The 17,249-nt window shown below is 36.9% G+C and overlaps 1 protein-coding gene across 1 annotated transcript in view; it reads right to left on the reverse strand.

Annotated features, from left to right (window-relative positions):
- The window catches only part of ABI3BP (ABI family member 3 binding protein), a gene marked incomplete at its 5' end in the record, with an annotated part of 170,381 nt that overhangs the window by 57,648 nt on the left and 95,484 nt on the right, over positions 1-17,249 (reverse strand). The window contains 12 exons of the mRNA XM_082487505.1: positions 68-142; positions 604-651; positions 3,267-3,335; positions 7,161-7,241; positions 8,491-8,556; positions 9,829-9,903; positions 10,462-10,533; positions 11,404-11,478; positions 12,442-12,516; positions 13,582-13,656; positions 15,309-15,374; positions 15,757-15,822. Coding sequence (XP_082343631.1) covers positions 68-142; positions 604-651; positions 3,267-3,335; positions 7,161-7,241; positions 8,491-8,556; positions 9,829-9,903; positions 10,462-10,533; positions 11,404-11,478; positions 12,442-12,516; positions 13,582-13,656; positions 15,309-15,374; positions 15,757-15,822 — 843 coding nt within the window. The remainder of the gene's footprint in view (positions 1-67; positions 143-603; positions 652-3,266; positions 3,336-7,160; positions 7,242-8,490; positions 8,557-9,828; positions 9,904-10,461; positions 10,534-11,403; positions 11,479-12,441; positions 12,517-13,581; positions 13,657-15,308; positions 15,375-15,756; positions 15,823-17,249) is intronic.

Consider the following 17,249-nt stretch of genomic DNA (forward strand, 5'->3'; position numbering starts at 1 on the left):
AGCTGCTAAGAAATACATTTCAATACAATATAAATGGTATTAGGAATAATCACACAAAGCAGTTTACCATCTTTGATCTGTGGGATATGAGGTTTGGGTGAAGTTTTAGGTTTAGAAGGAATACGCTGAGTCTCCTTTGGAGCTGGAAGAGAAAATATGGGTAATAAGTTGGTTAAATTGCACTGCAATTAGTGTCTGATATCAAGTTGAACACACAAACACAGAAACCTCACACCTGCAACAGAGAAAAAAGTATCTTTACAGCAAGTAGGAAAGAAAGTCAGGTAATACTCCCCATGTGTTTACGACAATCTAAGCAAGAGGGTGCAATTTTAGTAATTGCTGGGACAAGCACAGACAAGCATTATTACGAGAAAGGTGATTCAGAGCTGCCAGCATCATTTTCTTAAAAGAAAAGGAGACATCCCAACTGGAAGAGAGCAATATGCCCTGCTGTCATGAATGCCCAGCAAGAGAATTACCTAGAAGAAAAATGAAGTTTAATGAAACAATCCTACAGCATAAGTTGATTGACTTCAGTGATGCTTTCTGTGATAAAAAAAAAAAACCAAACACGACAGCTTGCCAAGGAAATATCATTACCTATCGTTGCCCTCGGTGGTTCAGTTCTAAGTGTAATAGGTTCCAAGACTGCAACAGAAACAGCGGGACAAGACAGCTATGAAACTTACTCCAAAAACCTTAAAATTACTCCACTGGGAAGTATAAAAGCAGGTGCTAATACCACACCACAGTAACGCTGATCTTCAAATTAACTTTTATTTTTTAAAACAATAGACAATTAAACTTCCTAATAACACAGGTTCAATAAGAAAAATGTAATTGCACAAACTTGATGGAAATGGAAGCAAAAATATGTTAATAGAAATCAGTAAATCCTAGAACAAGCAAGGGAAGAGATCACACAGCTTAACTCAGAGACAGCAAGGGACTCGATCTACAGAAATATCAGGTATCCCCAAACTGAAGCCTTCTACTACTTGAAATTGGCATGCTGACTATGACAAAACAGTTGATTTTTTTCCTCTGAAGGGAACAGTCAAGCAGAGGACTCAAAGGCTGCTATTGGTACAGCCATATAATTATCTAAAAGAATGTATTTTGATATAGCCTCTTAGTTTTTCTCATTATATCCTCTTATAGTTTGGATCATAAACCCAATATATCATGTCCTTTTCCTCCCCACAAGCTATGCCAAATTGGGGGAAAAAAAGGAAAAAAAAATAATCACAATCCTGAGTTATGAAATGGTAGAATCCACAGAAATTTCCTAGCAGTACAGGAAATATGTTAAAATAATATTAATTGATGATTTCTCACATCTCAAGGCAGTAAAAACTAAAGTAATATATAACATGCAGACATACACACCTAAAGACAGAACCTTTTCTATAACCTATACTCACTTCACTATACATTCAGAATATAATACAGCCCAGTATTAATAATGCTGCAAATGAGAAAAAAAGACCAAACAACCAGCATTAACTTCTTTCTGTCAAGAACGGCCAGATACTGCATAGAAAACTTAAATTAGTTGCTAATCTTTCTAATGTGCTCGCTGCATATCCCTGGTTTGCAATGACTTTGCTGTTATTCAAGTTCATCAATTACCTTCAGAATTCAAATTCAAAATCTTTTTCTATAAAACACTCATTTCTATTTTCAGGCCGCCTTTGAAAAATCAGTGAGTTCTTAAAAAGAAAAAAACCCTTCAGATATTCAGAATAAAATTAAATTCTTTGTTAGGTCCACAAATTGTTTTCTGAAGCAATTTGGTTTCTCTTTGTCTCAGTATTATCCCAAAACAATGAACAGTTCTTTGTCTCCTCCTCCAGGAAAAAAACATTGGAGTTTTTAACTTTTTTACTTTCTGCACTAATAGCAAGCCTCAAAGTACACAATTTCAAAAGTGCCCCATCAGATTTAGCTTGAGGCATTTCAGTCTTAGCAGATGATTTGGGCTTCAGATATGTTGGTTGTGATTTTGGATACTGGAAAAAACTTGGTTTGTAAAAACCAGTATTTAAGCTGAAAGTAAATGTTGTCCATTAGAAGAATCACATTCACATTCAGCAATGGAGAAATAAAGTCTAGGAAAATACCTTCAGTTCGTATCAATGAATAAACACAGAAAAAACGGTACTATGTGTTTAACGTATGAATCTTTGTTGGATATGGGCAAAACAAGCAGACAGAGCCTTTGAAGAAAGGGATAATCAAAGAGTTGGACGTTCTGCAGCAAAATTAGCTTCTAAAAGTTTAGCCATAATCCAAAGAAAAGAAAGCTAAGAAATGATGCTAAGAAAATGTTGTTATCCAATGCTGACCTTGCCAAATCAAGGTCATTAGAAGAGTTTTGAGTGTACTTTACGAAGCAGAATTTATTGCAGTTGGAAACAGTGAATCTAAGTGAGTTGTTGCTAATTAGCCAAAACAAATTGATTCTATTTAATCAAATTATCTAAGCCATCATCCTCATCCAGTAAAGTATTATATATGTGGTTGGCTTCATCCAGGTTTTAAAGAGCAAAGCTATACCTTTAAAACATCTTAACATGCTTCTCACAATAAAATCTGCAGAGTAAATGCAAACAGTGACTCAAACCTTACTTTGAATTACATATAACGTTTCAAGGCACACTGAAAAGGACACCTTTGTTCCTAGTCTACATTAAAAACTTATTTATTAAACACATCAATAAATATGTATTTCCATACCAAAAAAGGCAATTATCATTATTACTTTATATAAACTTTCCTCCTTCCTAAAACTAGAATTGCTTTTTTTTTTCCTGAAATTGAACACAAGTTTCCATGGATTACTTGAAAAGATGCAATATTTTCCATAAATTTGAGACATTATCAAGCAATGCTCAGTTATGTGCAACCAAGAACTCCCCCTTCTGCAGAAATTATTCAGCAGCTTGTAGTTTTAAATGTGATTTTTAGATTACGTATATTTCATAAAGTCTTTATTATTGCAATAATTCTTATTCTTTCTTTTTCTAATTTTATTGAAGCTTCTAACCAGACACCTTTGAAGTAATATTCTGTCTTTTAGAAGATAATATTTCCGTGGTAGAAACATGGAGAAACAATAAAGCACCAAGACTGTATTTCCATTTGTTGGGTTTGGACTGCATATGAATAAGTAAGAAGCCTACAGGAAACAGTGTTTTCAACTGCGCATATTATCAGAACAATGTAAAGAAGAATGACTAAAGACGACTCGTAATCATTACCCTCTGCAGTCTTTGGACGTTCATATGTGTAGGGACTCTTAGTAGTGACTGAAACCGGAATGGTTGCTGCTGGAATAAAAAGAATTTACTTGAGAGACATACAGGTGTATCTATAACTATTTCTCAGCATCTGGTGTGACTCTTCTGCTCTTGCTTCCCAATTAAAATCCACCTCCTCCCCACTATTCAAATGGAAACACTGAGTAAGTAATAAATTTACTGAATGTTCTTAAGCAACAGTAACTACCCTGTGCATTTGATACCATTGCAACTACTCTAAGAAAGCAAAATACTTCAAAATGTCTTCAGGACAAATAATTTTGGCAATTAAGTAAACTGATTGCCCGGAGAGGTCGTGGGGTCTCAATCCCTGGTGATGTTAAAAAACTATCTGGACATGGTCCTGGGCAACTGGCTTTAGGTGGCCCTGCTTGAGCAGGGGGTTGGACCAGATGAACTGCAGAGGTGCCTTCCAACCTCAACCATTCTGTGATTCTGTGAAAGGACATAGCAATTACCCGGCATTGCCATAGGCTATTCTGGATACAAAAAGACCTTTGATTTGGAAGGAGAAACTTTACTGGGAACTGAAAAGTTGAAAAAAATTTCTGACAGAGGGCAATTATGAAGTTTTCCTATTTTCTCTGGGAATGGGATCTCTAAAGTAACGTTCGCTGGGTAGGTATATCTCTCCTCAAGACAATCCTCTTTAAAGCCATGTCATTGAAAATGTTAATGCATGAAGTGACTCACGTGAAGAGAAAGCACCATCTTTAAAAATAAAATAAAATAAAATCCAACCCAGCCAGTGCAATCAGTTCTTGCTCCCAACCCCACAGGGCTCTGGCACTGGTTGGGGTCAAAAGGTGAAGAATGAGAATACACAGAAGCAACTATTGAAAATCATTCACTAGTAGGATCTCTTTGTTCTTTGTCAAGTTCTTCTCTGAACTGCCACACGTGGAAGTACTGCTCTGTCATGACAAAGATCAGAAGGGAATTCTTATCTATTTAACAACTGGAGACTACCTTTCTACACCTGGCAGCACTGAGTACCACATAGCATATCTGTGCCTCAGCACTGTACTTTGCTCTAAATCCAAGCAGGGAAATCCAATCAGAAGCATACTAACCTACAAGTTAGGCACTTCATACATTCTTCCAGAACTAACCTAGGGCCATAAATTCATCGTACCATGTTCTTCTGATGAATCTTAAATCACTCAGATCTGTTTTTTCTTTTTCATTGCTTTGTTTTTTTCAAACATATAATTCAACAATGCCATCCTCCTCCCAATCCTAAAGAGATTCTGAAAGTCTCCGCTAATGAGTTCTTCTCAGCCTGTTTTAAAAAGTTCATTAATAGATCTATAATTCACATTTCATGTAGACTTTACTAGATTAAAAGGAAAGGCTGGTCTGGGAGATAGACTTCTCAGAATGATGATGAGAGGAGAGTCAGATTGGGAGGAAACAAAATGCCTGAACAATTTATCAGATTATTGGGTTGTAACCACTGAGCAGTCAAGCAACTTGAGACTTTGAAGGTCAGAAAATAGTGAGACAGACATGCACCAAGTTATCAGAGTTTTGATAGGTGGAGAAGACATGGTTCTCTGGTATGACTATACTTCAGATGATGCATGTTTAGAAGTCCTTCCAGGACCCTCATAGTCCTGGTAAAGGAGAGAAGACTGTAAAAGGAACAACTACACATGTATGCACCAATCTATCTAACATTACTCTATGTTAACGAGGCAGTTGAGATTGTCCTCTGCAAAAGGTAAGTTCTGCAGTTCTCTTGCGAAAGTCTCATACCACACAAGTGGAAATGCATGGACACATATGAAGAACCAGCATTTTGTACCAGAAGCACAAGAGAGTGCAAATTTATAATGCATTTACAGGGACTCAACAGGGACTCACTATAAAGAACTACTCGTGCAATTTTCTGCAAAGAAAAGGTTGCAGTGCAGGTGGATGCATGGTAGAAAACTCATTATAATTTCCTTTCCTGAAAAAAGGGGAACTTCGTATGTTTAGATAGAGAGATTAATGCTAAAAATAATACAAGTGAGCACAATGGTTGGGCACGATCACATTGGCAACCAGAACTGTTTTTTCATGCAAGCAACAGATTCAATTACCCAAATATCAAGAAGAATGAAGCTGCAAACTTTCACTAGAATGTACAGCTGGTTGGTTGGAAAAACTGAAAATTGTTTATCTGTGTTTTTTTTTTTTTTTAAATGAATTTTCTTGCTCCACAGCAAACAGACAAATACTTTACCAGAAACAGTACAAAAGTCTTATTAAGAATGAGAGCCAAAATTAACTTTCAGGAATTCTGTTTGACCTGAAGTGGGTTATTAGTAAGTCAGTGATCAAGTATGAATTTGGCACATATTCTTCATTATTTTGATTCACTGTTAAGGAACGGTGACATGTCATGACACAAGGTTCTAATTTAAGCTGAACTTCCAAGTGACGCTGGAATACAGAGAAGATCCTGCTTTTTGTCCATTTTGCCACCTACCCAAAAGCCAGGTTATCCCCATGCACTGCATATTTTATGCCTCAAATAATGATTTCTGGACAAGAATATCATCATTTGTCCCATCAGAACAACTGCCAATTTCACAAATACCTACTTACAGGAAGATCACTACAAGCTTAACTATGATTAAAAAGTATTTCTTAGGATGCCATCTGATTGATCAGTGAAACCACTAACAGGAAAAAGGACAAATAAGAGGTATGTGTACAAACATAGAATCGTGCTGCCTTCTTTGTAGTTATATAGAAACTTGCTAAATAGCCATACATTGTGGAAACATCAATATAAAGTGTTGATCTTGGCAGTCCAAGGGTGTAAAACAATTTTATGGAACAGTTTCCAAATGAGCTGTTTTTTTTTCCTCTGTCGTTTCAAAAAAAACCCATGCAGAATTCAGATCTATATTCAGATATGGGCATGTACAGCAGAGACAAAAGTAATTTTTCTGGTAATACAATACTGGATTTCCTACACTAAAAATGTAGGAGCTGTAATCACCATGAAAAACTAATCATGCATACTATTTTGAGACAGTTCCAAGTCATAAAACACATTTAGTTAACAAACTTCACAAGGAATTACTTGGTCCAAAGAGACTAATTCCTATTATGAACAAAAAAATAATTCACAGAGAATCTGGAAATAATTTAATAATATTGCCTGATCTCTTCCAGGATTAAGTAATATATTCTTACAATATAAAATTATGCAACTTTAAGCTTTCCAACTTCATTATAAATCATGTGACACAAGTAATATTTTTATAACTGTATTCACTTATTCTTCAGCTCCAGAAAACGCCAGATGCCTTCTATTCTCCAACATACTTCATAGACCAAATTCAACCCTGGTATGAAGGTGCAATTTCATTTGCCATTATAAAATATGCCTTTACTAAATTCCAGGGAAGAATTTCACTCATTTCCACCATTTCAGGTAAGTCCTGATGCATTAATGATCACTGAATCAATACAAATCCTACGGTTCTCAGTAAGATGCTATAACCATCAGCAAAGGATGAGAATTTGCATGTTCTGGACCCTGTGCTGAACTAAGTTGGAAAACTTGTTATTTTGAAATGAAAAGCAGGAAAACAATTTATTTCAAGGCCAGGCCATGTGACTTGGTGATTTAGGACATAAAAGTTAAAAGTTTCCTTGCTTTGCTTCAAATTTTTTTGGTTCAATACAAAAATAATATTCTTCCAAGAGCACAGTTCCCCTCAGTGCACATCTTTCTGATTATTAAGTACTGAGCTTCACACAGAATAAATTTAAACTAAAGTATATTACTTAAGTGATACATTATACAAAATGTTTGCTATGGAAGTTAGTTACCAGGTTTAGTTCGTGGCTTTTTGGGTCTGGCAGATGGTCTAGGTTTAGGTGCAGAAGGTGTGAGTTTTGCTTCTTTAGGAGCTGAAAGAAATATACTGGATTATAAGATTATCACTTCTACTGTATCACATAAAAATAACATTCTTCAAGCCTGAAATGACGCATTGAATGGCTACTTGGAACAAAAGTCAATGGCAAAATCAGAGTTGCTAAGAAGGCTTCTCAAGGCTTCCAAGTCTTCACCAACCCAGCAAAATCCCTGCTTGTTCTTCACAGTGAAAGTCAGTAAGCAAATTTAAAATATGCAATTGTAGTTTACAATCACATCAAAATGTTCCTTCCATTAAGTTAGCAAATTCATTTTTGCAAGTTACCTAAGAGGTAAAATAAAAATGCTGTTTATAATTTTGAACTCCAGGTTGATTTTAAGCCATCAAAAGACATATGTAGACAACATATGCAAAAATGCCCTCAATTTTCAACACTGTAAAGAAATTACTTGTAGGAAGCTGGAAAAACATGGAATCAATAATAAAAAAGGGAATTGCTTCATAACTGTAGTCATTGAATTCTCTTGGAAGTAGCGTCATCTAAATGGTAAAAATTAAGAGCAACCAGTCCTAGAAACCCTTTTTCCCTTGAACTTGCATGGTCTGAAACTGTAATTAGCTAAACAGGATTGTTAATCTGGCATCAGATAAAGCTTAAGGTGAGTTTCAGGTAGTATAGTCAGTAATTTTGTTAATTTTTATAAAGCAGTGCTGCGAGACTGCTTTCCAAGAAAAAGTTTCATAGCAATAGACACAGTAGAAAAGCATATGACATTTATAGAAAGAACAGAGTAGAATAAGACATATGAAGTGACTGAGAAGTGTTTTTTCAAGCCAAAATGACATTCTGAAGGATTCAAAAAAGAACAGTAGAATTAACACATCCATCTACTGCCACAGAAATTCTTCACTGAGAGTTCTAGGATGAACGTCCACAATACTAACCTTGCACTTGGCCTTTCAATAGTATTTCCAATGGGTTTCTGATGACTTTCTGAGGGTAAAGTGCATTGGTAGAAAAACTCCCAACAAAGTGGAAGACAATTCTGATCCCCAAAATTTTACTGTCTAGAGAACTAGTAAGACCATATGAAAAAATATCAAGTTTCTTTTTCTCCTAAGTTTAGAAAAATATATTTCTGGATGCTTATTTCCTATTTTTTTTCCTCTCTCAGAGAAATGGATTCAATACAGTAAAAGCTATGAGATAAAGTAACAGAGTACAAACTGTAGCATGGACTGCAAAGAAGAGTGAGCAACAGCTACGAAACATGTATTACCTAGCGTTGCTTTTGGTCGTTCAACAGTCTGAGAAGTTTTAGGCTCCAAAAGTGGTGGTTTAGGGGCTAGAAAAGAAAAATTCAAGTGTAATGGAACAGATCAGTAGATGTATCAGCAGTAAGCCAAAAGTGTTATCATTCCAGTAGTTCAGGGGGTTTGTTTGTTTTTGGGTTTTGTTTGGTCTTGTTTTGTTTTTTTAAATAGACAAGGCAAGCATTCAACTACTCTTAAGCATAACACCCTACACTCCTTTTAGTTTGGTTTCCTATGAAACTACACACTGTGTGCTTGTGGCTACATGTGAGCGTCTACTTCTAAGGCTCCTTCCCCATATTTATGTTCTCTGGAAATTTTTAATCCATTGTTTGATTCAATCAACAAACACATTTCTTTGACATTATGGGAGAACAGTGAGAAAGGACAGATGAAAACTTTGACTGAAGAAAAGACTGCAGTCCATAACAAATACCAGAGAATCTATACCAAAGAGGAAACTTCTAAACGCCAAAATCTTGCTGAAAATCTTAAATCAGAGCCTGTGGTTGACTGTAAGACATGTATAAGATGTCAAAGGCAACTCCTGCTTTTTACTGACCTGTCTGTTTATAAGATATGAGAACAGAAACATTTTATGGCTCTAGTAATGCACACTATAACATTTATTGGTCCAGCATCTGAATCACTAAAGGAAATTCATCTCCCTTAATCTCAAATCAGAAGAAAATGAGTACAGAGATCTACTTTTCGATCAAAGAGTAAAAAAGGAAAAAAGACATGACATGATGATGATGTTCCCATGGTCAAAGAATGAAAGTTTCCCCTTCTACTTTGAGAAAGCTCTCCTACTTTCACTGAAATGGCAATCCTTTCCACTGAGTTTCCCACGAGAGGACTTACTGACAACGAGTAGTACTTTATTTTCAATCAACAAACTGTTGTGACTAGCAAAGGTGCCATCTTTACCATAGTACGTCTGTGTGAAAGTAGGAGATGGGGACTGGCAAAAGAGATTATAGAAATAATAATCATATATATTGTTCATACAAGTGATATAAAAAAACCGCTGTGCCACCTAAAATTTTTTTCCCTTCCTGTTCTTGAAAAAGATTAAAAACTAGAGAACTTGTTTATATTTTTCACCAAACCCAAATACGTAAAACTGGTAAGATTAACTCTCGTTCCTTTTGTTAGGCAACATCAAACGACTGATGTTAGAATAATGAGTTAGTCAAGATGCTCATGTATTGCATAGGTCCTGTACTTTTTTGGAAGTTTTGCTTAGATAGTTTTAGGGAACATGTGTCTCTGCATACTGACTTATAAAAATGCACAATTACCAGGTTTCACGTGCTGTACTTCTGGGGTAGCAGATGGTTTCAGTTTAGAAGGAATAAGTGGTATTTCTTTTGGAGCTGAAAGAAAGAGCTCAGTTTGCAATCAAAAATTGTTTAACAAGGTTTTCCCACAACAAACAGCACATGCCACAAGTTTATATTGAAGAAAAGACAACTTAGTATGGAATGTCAAAGCCATCTGATAAAATCAGAGTTAAAATGTGGAATGGAGATGATATTGAAATGCTGTGCCTAGATCAGAAATAGATTCTTTGTCTCCAAAACAATTAAAATTTCCACTATGAAAGTTCTACATATCAGAGAAAAAGACAACACATGCATGGGCACGGGAGTGAATGAGATAGACAGAACACTCTAATAAAAAGATGATGGAATTTTTCATGCAAGAGGCAAGTTTTACTTCTCTGAGGACGGTAGAACCATCCTGAACTATGTTCACATACAGAGACATATCAAGAAGAATCAGTCTAATGACAATGGAAAACAAGACTATAACCAGGAAAAAGAATAGTGATTATGCATGTGAAATGATATGCTGGAAGAAACGCATTCATATGGGATGAAGTGCTCAAAACAAACACAGAGTTTTTCACTAGGTGAAAACAACAACATTACCTAATGTTACCCTTGGCCATTGAAAAGGATGAGTTTTAGATGTGAAAGATTCCAGAATGGATTCACTTGTTGCTGTTGGAAGAAATGGTGACAGTCACAAAAGAGCAAAGAGCTAAAGGAAGAAACTCTTCCTTCATAAGCAAAAAAAAATTTGTTTTTACAAGAACAACAAATATTTCACTAATGCTTGGACACTTGCCAGTTTAGTATGCATTAGAGAGAAACTCAGTCTTTTGAACTGCACAAAGCTTCAGTGACTATAAATCATCGCATCTGTGATGTGCAGAAATTCTGAATGTTCATTTCCTCCTGCCTTCATTGCAACTGGTCTGGATCTCAACCACTGCCAAGTAAGATTTTAAGTTGAACATTTGAACATTTTGACTTTTGGCCCATTACTTAAGGAAAATGGCATGGTGTAAAATGTAGGAATTTAATGAAGACGACATGTTGAACAATCAATTAGTCAGATATTAAAACCATATAAAATTTGGAGTAGAAAGCTGAAACCTGATCCAACTACGGTTTCAGTCCAAAAGCATCAAGTGTCTGAGACTGTTAACCAATTTCAGGCCATTAAGGATACTCTTTCCTCAGTATTTTTAACAAGGTTACAGTAATAGAGTGCAGCCTACAGCATACATCACAGTATTTTCATCAGCACAACTGGACAATAAATACTGTTTTCTCTGTTATCTTTGTGGGGTTTGTTTTGTTTTTTTTTTTCAAAATACTGAAGGAGAACCACATGACTATGAGTTGCATTTTAAGTGTGAGAAAGCACCAATTTCAACCATTAACAGCAATGTAAATTCAAAATTCAGGTGTTAGGGTCTAATCCAAATGTGCACTGAAAATGAAGATTACCAGTGTGCTCATTTCAGTGAGTTTTAGAGCATGGTTTAAGATACTGAATTAAGAACTAGGTAGAGATTTTTGTACCTGGTTCAGCATCTGCTATTTCGGGTTTACTAGGTGTCACAGGGCTTGAAAGAACAGGCTGAATACCACTGAAAGCTATAAAAAAAACAGGTCACAATATCCATGATTATGAATTCTACACATAGCTTTTTTCATTTTATAAGAACAAACAATATTGTAGGTTACAACATACCTAATTTGCAATGCAGAGGTCCACCCACAATAACATGCCTTACCTTGACAACGGAACAGAGTGGGAGCTGAAGCTAGTGGCTAAAATGAAAACTGAAACTGAAGTGTCAGCCAACCAAACCTAATATTAGTTTAGATAGCATGGTCCGTGTAGTTTAAAGCAACTCAGAAAATAGAAATATAAGAGAACTTCTACCACTATAGCTATAAGCATAAAGCACTCCAAAAAAGGCAGAAAAAATATCATGTGCAAAACTGAAGTACACTGCACATATATTTCTGTAAAAAAGACTTTCTTAAGTCTCTTCATTGCTTTGTTTTCTGTCAAGATTTTGTTAGTGAATTTTAATGTCATATAATCTGTGTACATATATGCACATACAAACCAAGGGTAAAATAGAGTAAAAAAAATCACCGAACAGTAAGAAGTAGTAAGAAAGAAACAATGCTGGCATAAACAATAGAGAATCTATAAATCTGTGTATCTATCTATCTGAGAGTATAACAATTGAACTCGAAAGAAAAAACAAATAATTTTAAGATTCTTATTAAGCTTTAGGCATTACTATTATTTATAATATTATTATTAAAACAACCTTACTTCATTTAGGTATATCTCAAAAGAGCTCTAGTAGCTTTTTGAGAGACAAATGTAAGATCAGAAACACGTTAGGTGAGTTTCTCAGCAGTAAGCACGAGCTGTCTTGGCTCATGTGAAAAAGGACAGTTTGGCTACACTGATGATCACGACTCAAATGGAAGACAAGTATAGCAGATAACCAAAATATCTGGGATGAACAGGATTTCCAAAATTGCTATGAAAACACCACAAGTGGTTTAACTGAAAAGCTAATGCATTACTATTACCCATAGTTGTTGTTAGCACATGAGGTGTTCTGGAAAGTGGAGGCATAGATTTTTCCAGGTCAGCTGAACTTGTAACTGCAGAAAAATGTAAATAACCCTGAGAGATAGATTCATATTGCTGCAGAAATACGGGGGGTGGGGGTGTAAGAAAAAGTAAGATTGCTTTATATTGCTTTGCAAGATGCCAACACCACTATAATACAGTTTCACAAGGCTTCCAGCTTGAAAAGAAATGAACAAAAGCTCAGTTTGGAAGTCACATGCACCTAACAGACACACCCTGACAGGAACTGCGGTTCCCCTAAAAGCAGACTTATCAACAGGAGTTGATTGATCTGTGCACATGAAACATGAAGAAACCTGTGCTTTTGATTTCACCCGTGTCTGTAGAAAGAGACCTACATACTTAAAGTATATACTAATATGAATTTCTATGGCCAGGTATTTCTATGGCCAAAGCTTTGCTTGTTTCAGTTTAACAGATGGCAGTATTTTGAGTTATAGGTTTTAATGTACTGCACATCATGTAATTTTTCATTTAAAATAATGATATTTTATCTAATTGACACAACATAAATTAAACTTCAGTGACATACTGGAGAGCCAGAAGGTGAGGCAGAAAATTCAAAACAATACTGTTGAAATATTGACTGTCAGATTTAGGATAATTTTCCTTCTCAGCTGTCTCACATTCATACCTTTGCTATGAATAAAAGTTTAATTTTGGGGAGCCGTGACCCCAGTAAGAAAAGTTCCAACATAACATAACTTGAGAAAAATCTTTAATAATGGAGAAAACTGCAAAAAAAATGTGTATGGTATGAGTAACAAAAAATCACCCGGGGTAAAATCTCACAATCAAGAATATATCTTCATAACTGATAATGACTCCATCCAGCTAGAGGTCCTCATATCTGACAGATTAAAACCGCCCAAAACAATATTGATTCCTGTGGGGTTTTTTGTTTGACCCTATGCCACAACGTATCATAATATGGTTATGGAGCCAAACTACTTAACACTGCAGACAAAATTCCGTTTCAGACAGCACCAAGCAAGCAGAGCAAAAAGCCTCTAACTGTAGCATTGTTGACACAAACCCAAATCCTAAGCTAGGCAAGTATCATAAACGCAATTTACCAGTCTCTATTTTTGATATTACTGCAGATGAAGATGTTTGGGATGGGAAAGTAAAATGATGAAAGTCCAGTGAAGCTGGAAAACAAAATAAAACAAAAAATTCTTTTGGCATCATCCAAACCTATAGACTGAACAGGTTTCAACCAATAACTAAGGAACTAGGGACTTCAGGCAGGATTGTCTCAAATGCAGATGGAATGGATTTGCAAATGTGAACGTGTGAAGTTGCACTGGTGATGCAAATGATGAAGCAGCTGTGGCAAGAAATATGAATAAATATTCAAAGACATCAGACAATATGATGCAGAAATATGAAAAAAGAACAGATTAACTAAAAAAAGAGGTGAAAGGCAAAGAAAAACTTGCTTTTGTCTTGCAGGACAAGATGTGACGTACGAAAACTCAGTTTGATAACACTACTTAAAAATAGAGGTGACAGGAGAGATGTACAATTTCTGATACACGGAAAGCATTTCCCTGCAAAAGAGAAGGTAGAAGGATCCTAAAAGGATTAATATAAGCAAGAATTGCAGCATCATTGGAAAGGACCCTGAATTAAATGACACTCAGCTGACAAAAATACAAGATTTTTACAGTGCCACTAAAACATACTTCAGAATCATTTTCCACCACCTAGACTGAAACACCAAGAAACATGGCCAGCACATCTGGGAACCTACAATTCAACTGCCTCTCAAAAGGAAGGACAAGTTAATATCATTCATTACACTCCTAACTTGCACTTGTCTTCACATCTGTAGGCTCACCAGCCTGATTGTGGATTGCTTTGTTACCTCATGGGCCAAAAAATACTGCCCAGCCCACAGGACAGGTCTTGGACACCTGACAATGTGAAAGTAGCTATCGCCACGAGCATCTCCACCCATCGTGGTCAAGTTTCCTATGCAATGCCTGAAGTAAATGCGGCTTTTCGTGTATGGCAGTTTCAACTCTATGCGCTTTCTTCACACCAACGTAGGCCCAAGAGAAATAACAGTTTGGCTAAAAGCACAACACCACCTCTTGGGACAATTCCCATCTTGCATTGTTACCAGAACTGCAAGAAATATCTTTACCAAATTAGGTCAGCAGCACGGCCAGGTGCCAAAGGCTGCTGGTATTGTGAAACTTGAAGAAACACGCTGTGATTCACCAAAAGCTGAAAAGAGGCATTGTTCTTAAAACCCTAACGTGGCCTCAAAAGCAGCAGTAGAACAGAGCATTCCCAACTCCAGGTAATGACAAGGTGAAGGTGAGCGCAGAGGACAACCTTGAAAGCCAGCGCTGAAGCAACCAACAGCTGCACCCTTGGACCAGGAGACCCGGGTGGGCAGCTGACGTGCAGTGCTGTCCTCTTGTGCCAGCCCAGATGGAATTTGCCTCTTAAGAATGCTGTCATATTTGAATGTGTCAGAGAAAGAACGACCGCTACCAAAACACAATGAAGCAGGGGAATGACAGCTGAAGGCAAGGTGCGATATTAGGTTCTCCACGCAAGCTGTCACTGAGTTCCCACAGAAAATGCCTGTCAGCAATGGAAAAAGCATGGGATCGAACAACAGAATTGCAGAACAACTGTGGCGAGTGCTTCGGCAAGCCAAGCTGCACCGACAAGTCTTCATACTCTCCATGGAAGATGACAAGGATGCCGGGTGGTTGGGATGGGAGGCGTGATGTGGAGCGAGAGAGAAAGGTGAAAAGGGAAAAAGAAGGGTTTTGCTAGTTACCCATCATGGTTTTCTGGGTTGCCAGGGAGGAAGGAGTGGTGGACTTCAGCCTTGGTCTTCGAGTAGCTAAGATCAAACACAAAAACCACCTTCAGGTCTTCAGACAGGCCGCTGCCGCATGCGTGGTATCACGACACAGCTATAAACAAGGAGACATGGCCCTGCTTGGGGCAGGCTTCCATGTCACACATCACTCCTCTTAGGAGCATGATGCCGTCTTTCAACTGGTGTAGGTAGCCCAACGTAACAGAGTAAACCTAGAAGTGGAACCCCAAAAAAAGGCAGCAGAAAGCTTACAAATGGAGCAACTGCTAATACGGAGCCATAAGGGACCCATTGCATTGTGGACCCGCTTTTCAGGACATCAGAACGTCTCAACAGCCTCATCGCTGCACAGAAAAGTACTGCCAAAGTAATCAACATAGGAAGGGAATCACTGGCTATTTACCCATCACAGTCCTTGTGGTTTTCGGTGAAGCAGATGAGGTGGATTCCACGTCCGGTCTGTGGCTTGCTGCGGTCAGACATGGAGATGATCTTGAGATACCCACACAGTCTTGCCACGGCAGTACAAGCAGCACTGGTTCACAACACCCCAAATGTCTGCATTTAGCACAATACATCCCTTCTCCTGGCAATAGCTCAGGACTCAGTGACCAAATCAGCGGTCATCTGTCTTGCCGTGTTTGCAACTAAGAGAAAACTCTTAGAAACTCATTAGCCAAATGGGTCTCCATCAGCAGAAAAGTAGCTAAATGTCTACTTCACCAAACCGTTCCTTACATTTTGTTGACAGATGCCAACAATCATTGCAGAGGGAACATGAGAACCAATAGACCCACCTTTGGATTCAGAATTCCAGATGACAAGTGGTGGGTATCTCTCAAACACAAGCAACTACAAATACTAAATACTTCCTTACTGCCACATGAAAGAAGAAAGTGCATATTATTATATCAATATTCAGGTATAACTCCAATTCTCCATAGAAGTTCAATAATTTTTGCAAAATCTGTTTTCTTAGTGTTGCCGTCACTATTATTACTTTTATACAGAAAAGACTATATAAGGCCTCATCATTCCTATGAAAGGCCTCTCCATTCCCCATGACATCTGAAAATTCACATTCTTTAGGTTAGTCTGTAAGCCAGTGAGTAACATACCTACTTGTCAAGCTTGAACTTTAGTGCTCAAATTAGTGAAACAGAAGAGGAGAAAATAATTGATGTCCTGTAAGGAATCTATGAGACAGCTATATCACGTCAATAGCAAGACTATGGAGAAGTAAAATTATATTTTTTCTATCTTGGAATATTTCATTCTAGAAAAAATTTTCAAAATAAAAATTGTATCTAGAGACACAGTGTGTGACAAATTCATTTTGCCCCTGCAAAAAGTGATTTTTCAAGTGATGGGAAAAAGCATCGGTTCAAACATCAGAAACATATCATTAGTATGGCAAGTATTTTTGCAAGCCAAAATGCATTAACAAACCTAGGTATTGCTCAAAGCAGATGAAAATTATGTCAACTGATGGCAGGGCAAAAGAAAAAGTGAATATATCATATTTACCCTCCACTGTTCCTTGGCTTGTAAGGTAAGGAGAAGTAGATTTCAGCTTTGGTCTCTGAGTAACTAAGATTAAACCAGAAAACTGCCTTCAGATATTACAGATGAATAGTGTTTTTCCAAGCAGTGGCAGTACAGAGTTTTAAATGAATGAAGCCCATATTACATTCAGCTTTTTAACATAAGTATTTGCATTCATTACAGTATTGTTCCATTTTTAAACCAGTGAACTAGGCCTATGGAGCAGAAAATTACAAAGAGGGATTGAGAAGCTTAACAATTAAGTATCTCCTTGTTATAATTTATATAAATGACCGACCACCTCACTGACACATTTGGCATTACCACTCACAGCAAAAAAAAAAAAAAAAA

Source organism: Vanellus vanellus (assembly GCF_965231255.1).
Source record: "Vanellus vanellus genome assembly, chromosome: 1".
Classification (NCBI taxonomy): domain Eukaryota; kingdom Metazoa; phylum Chordata; class Aves; order Charadriiformes; family Charadriidae; genus Vanellus; species Vanellus vanellus.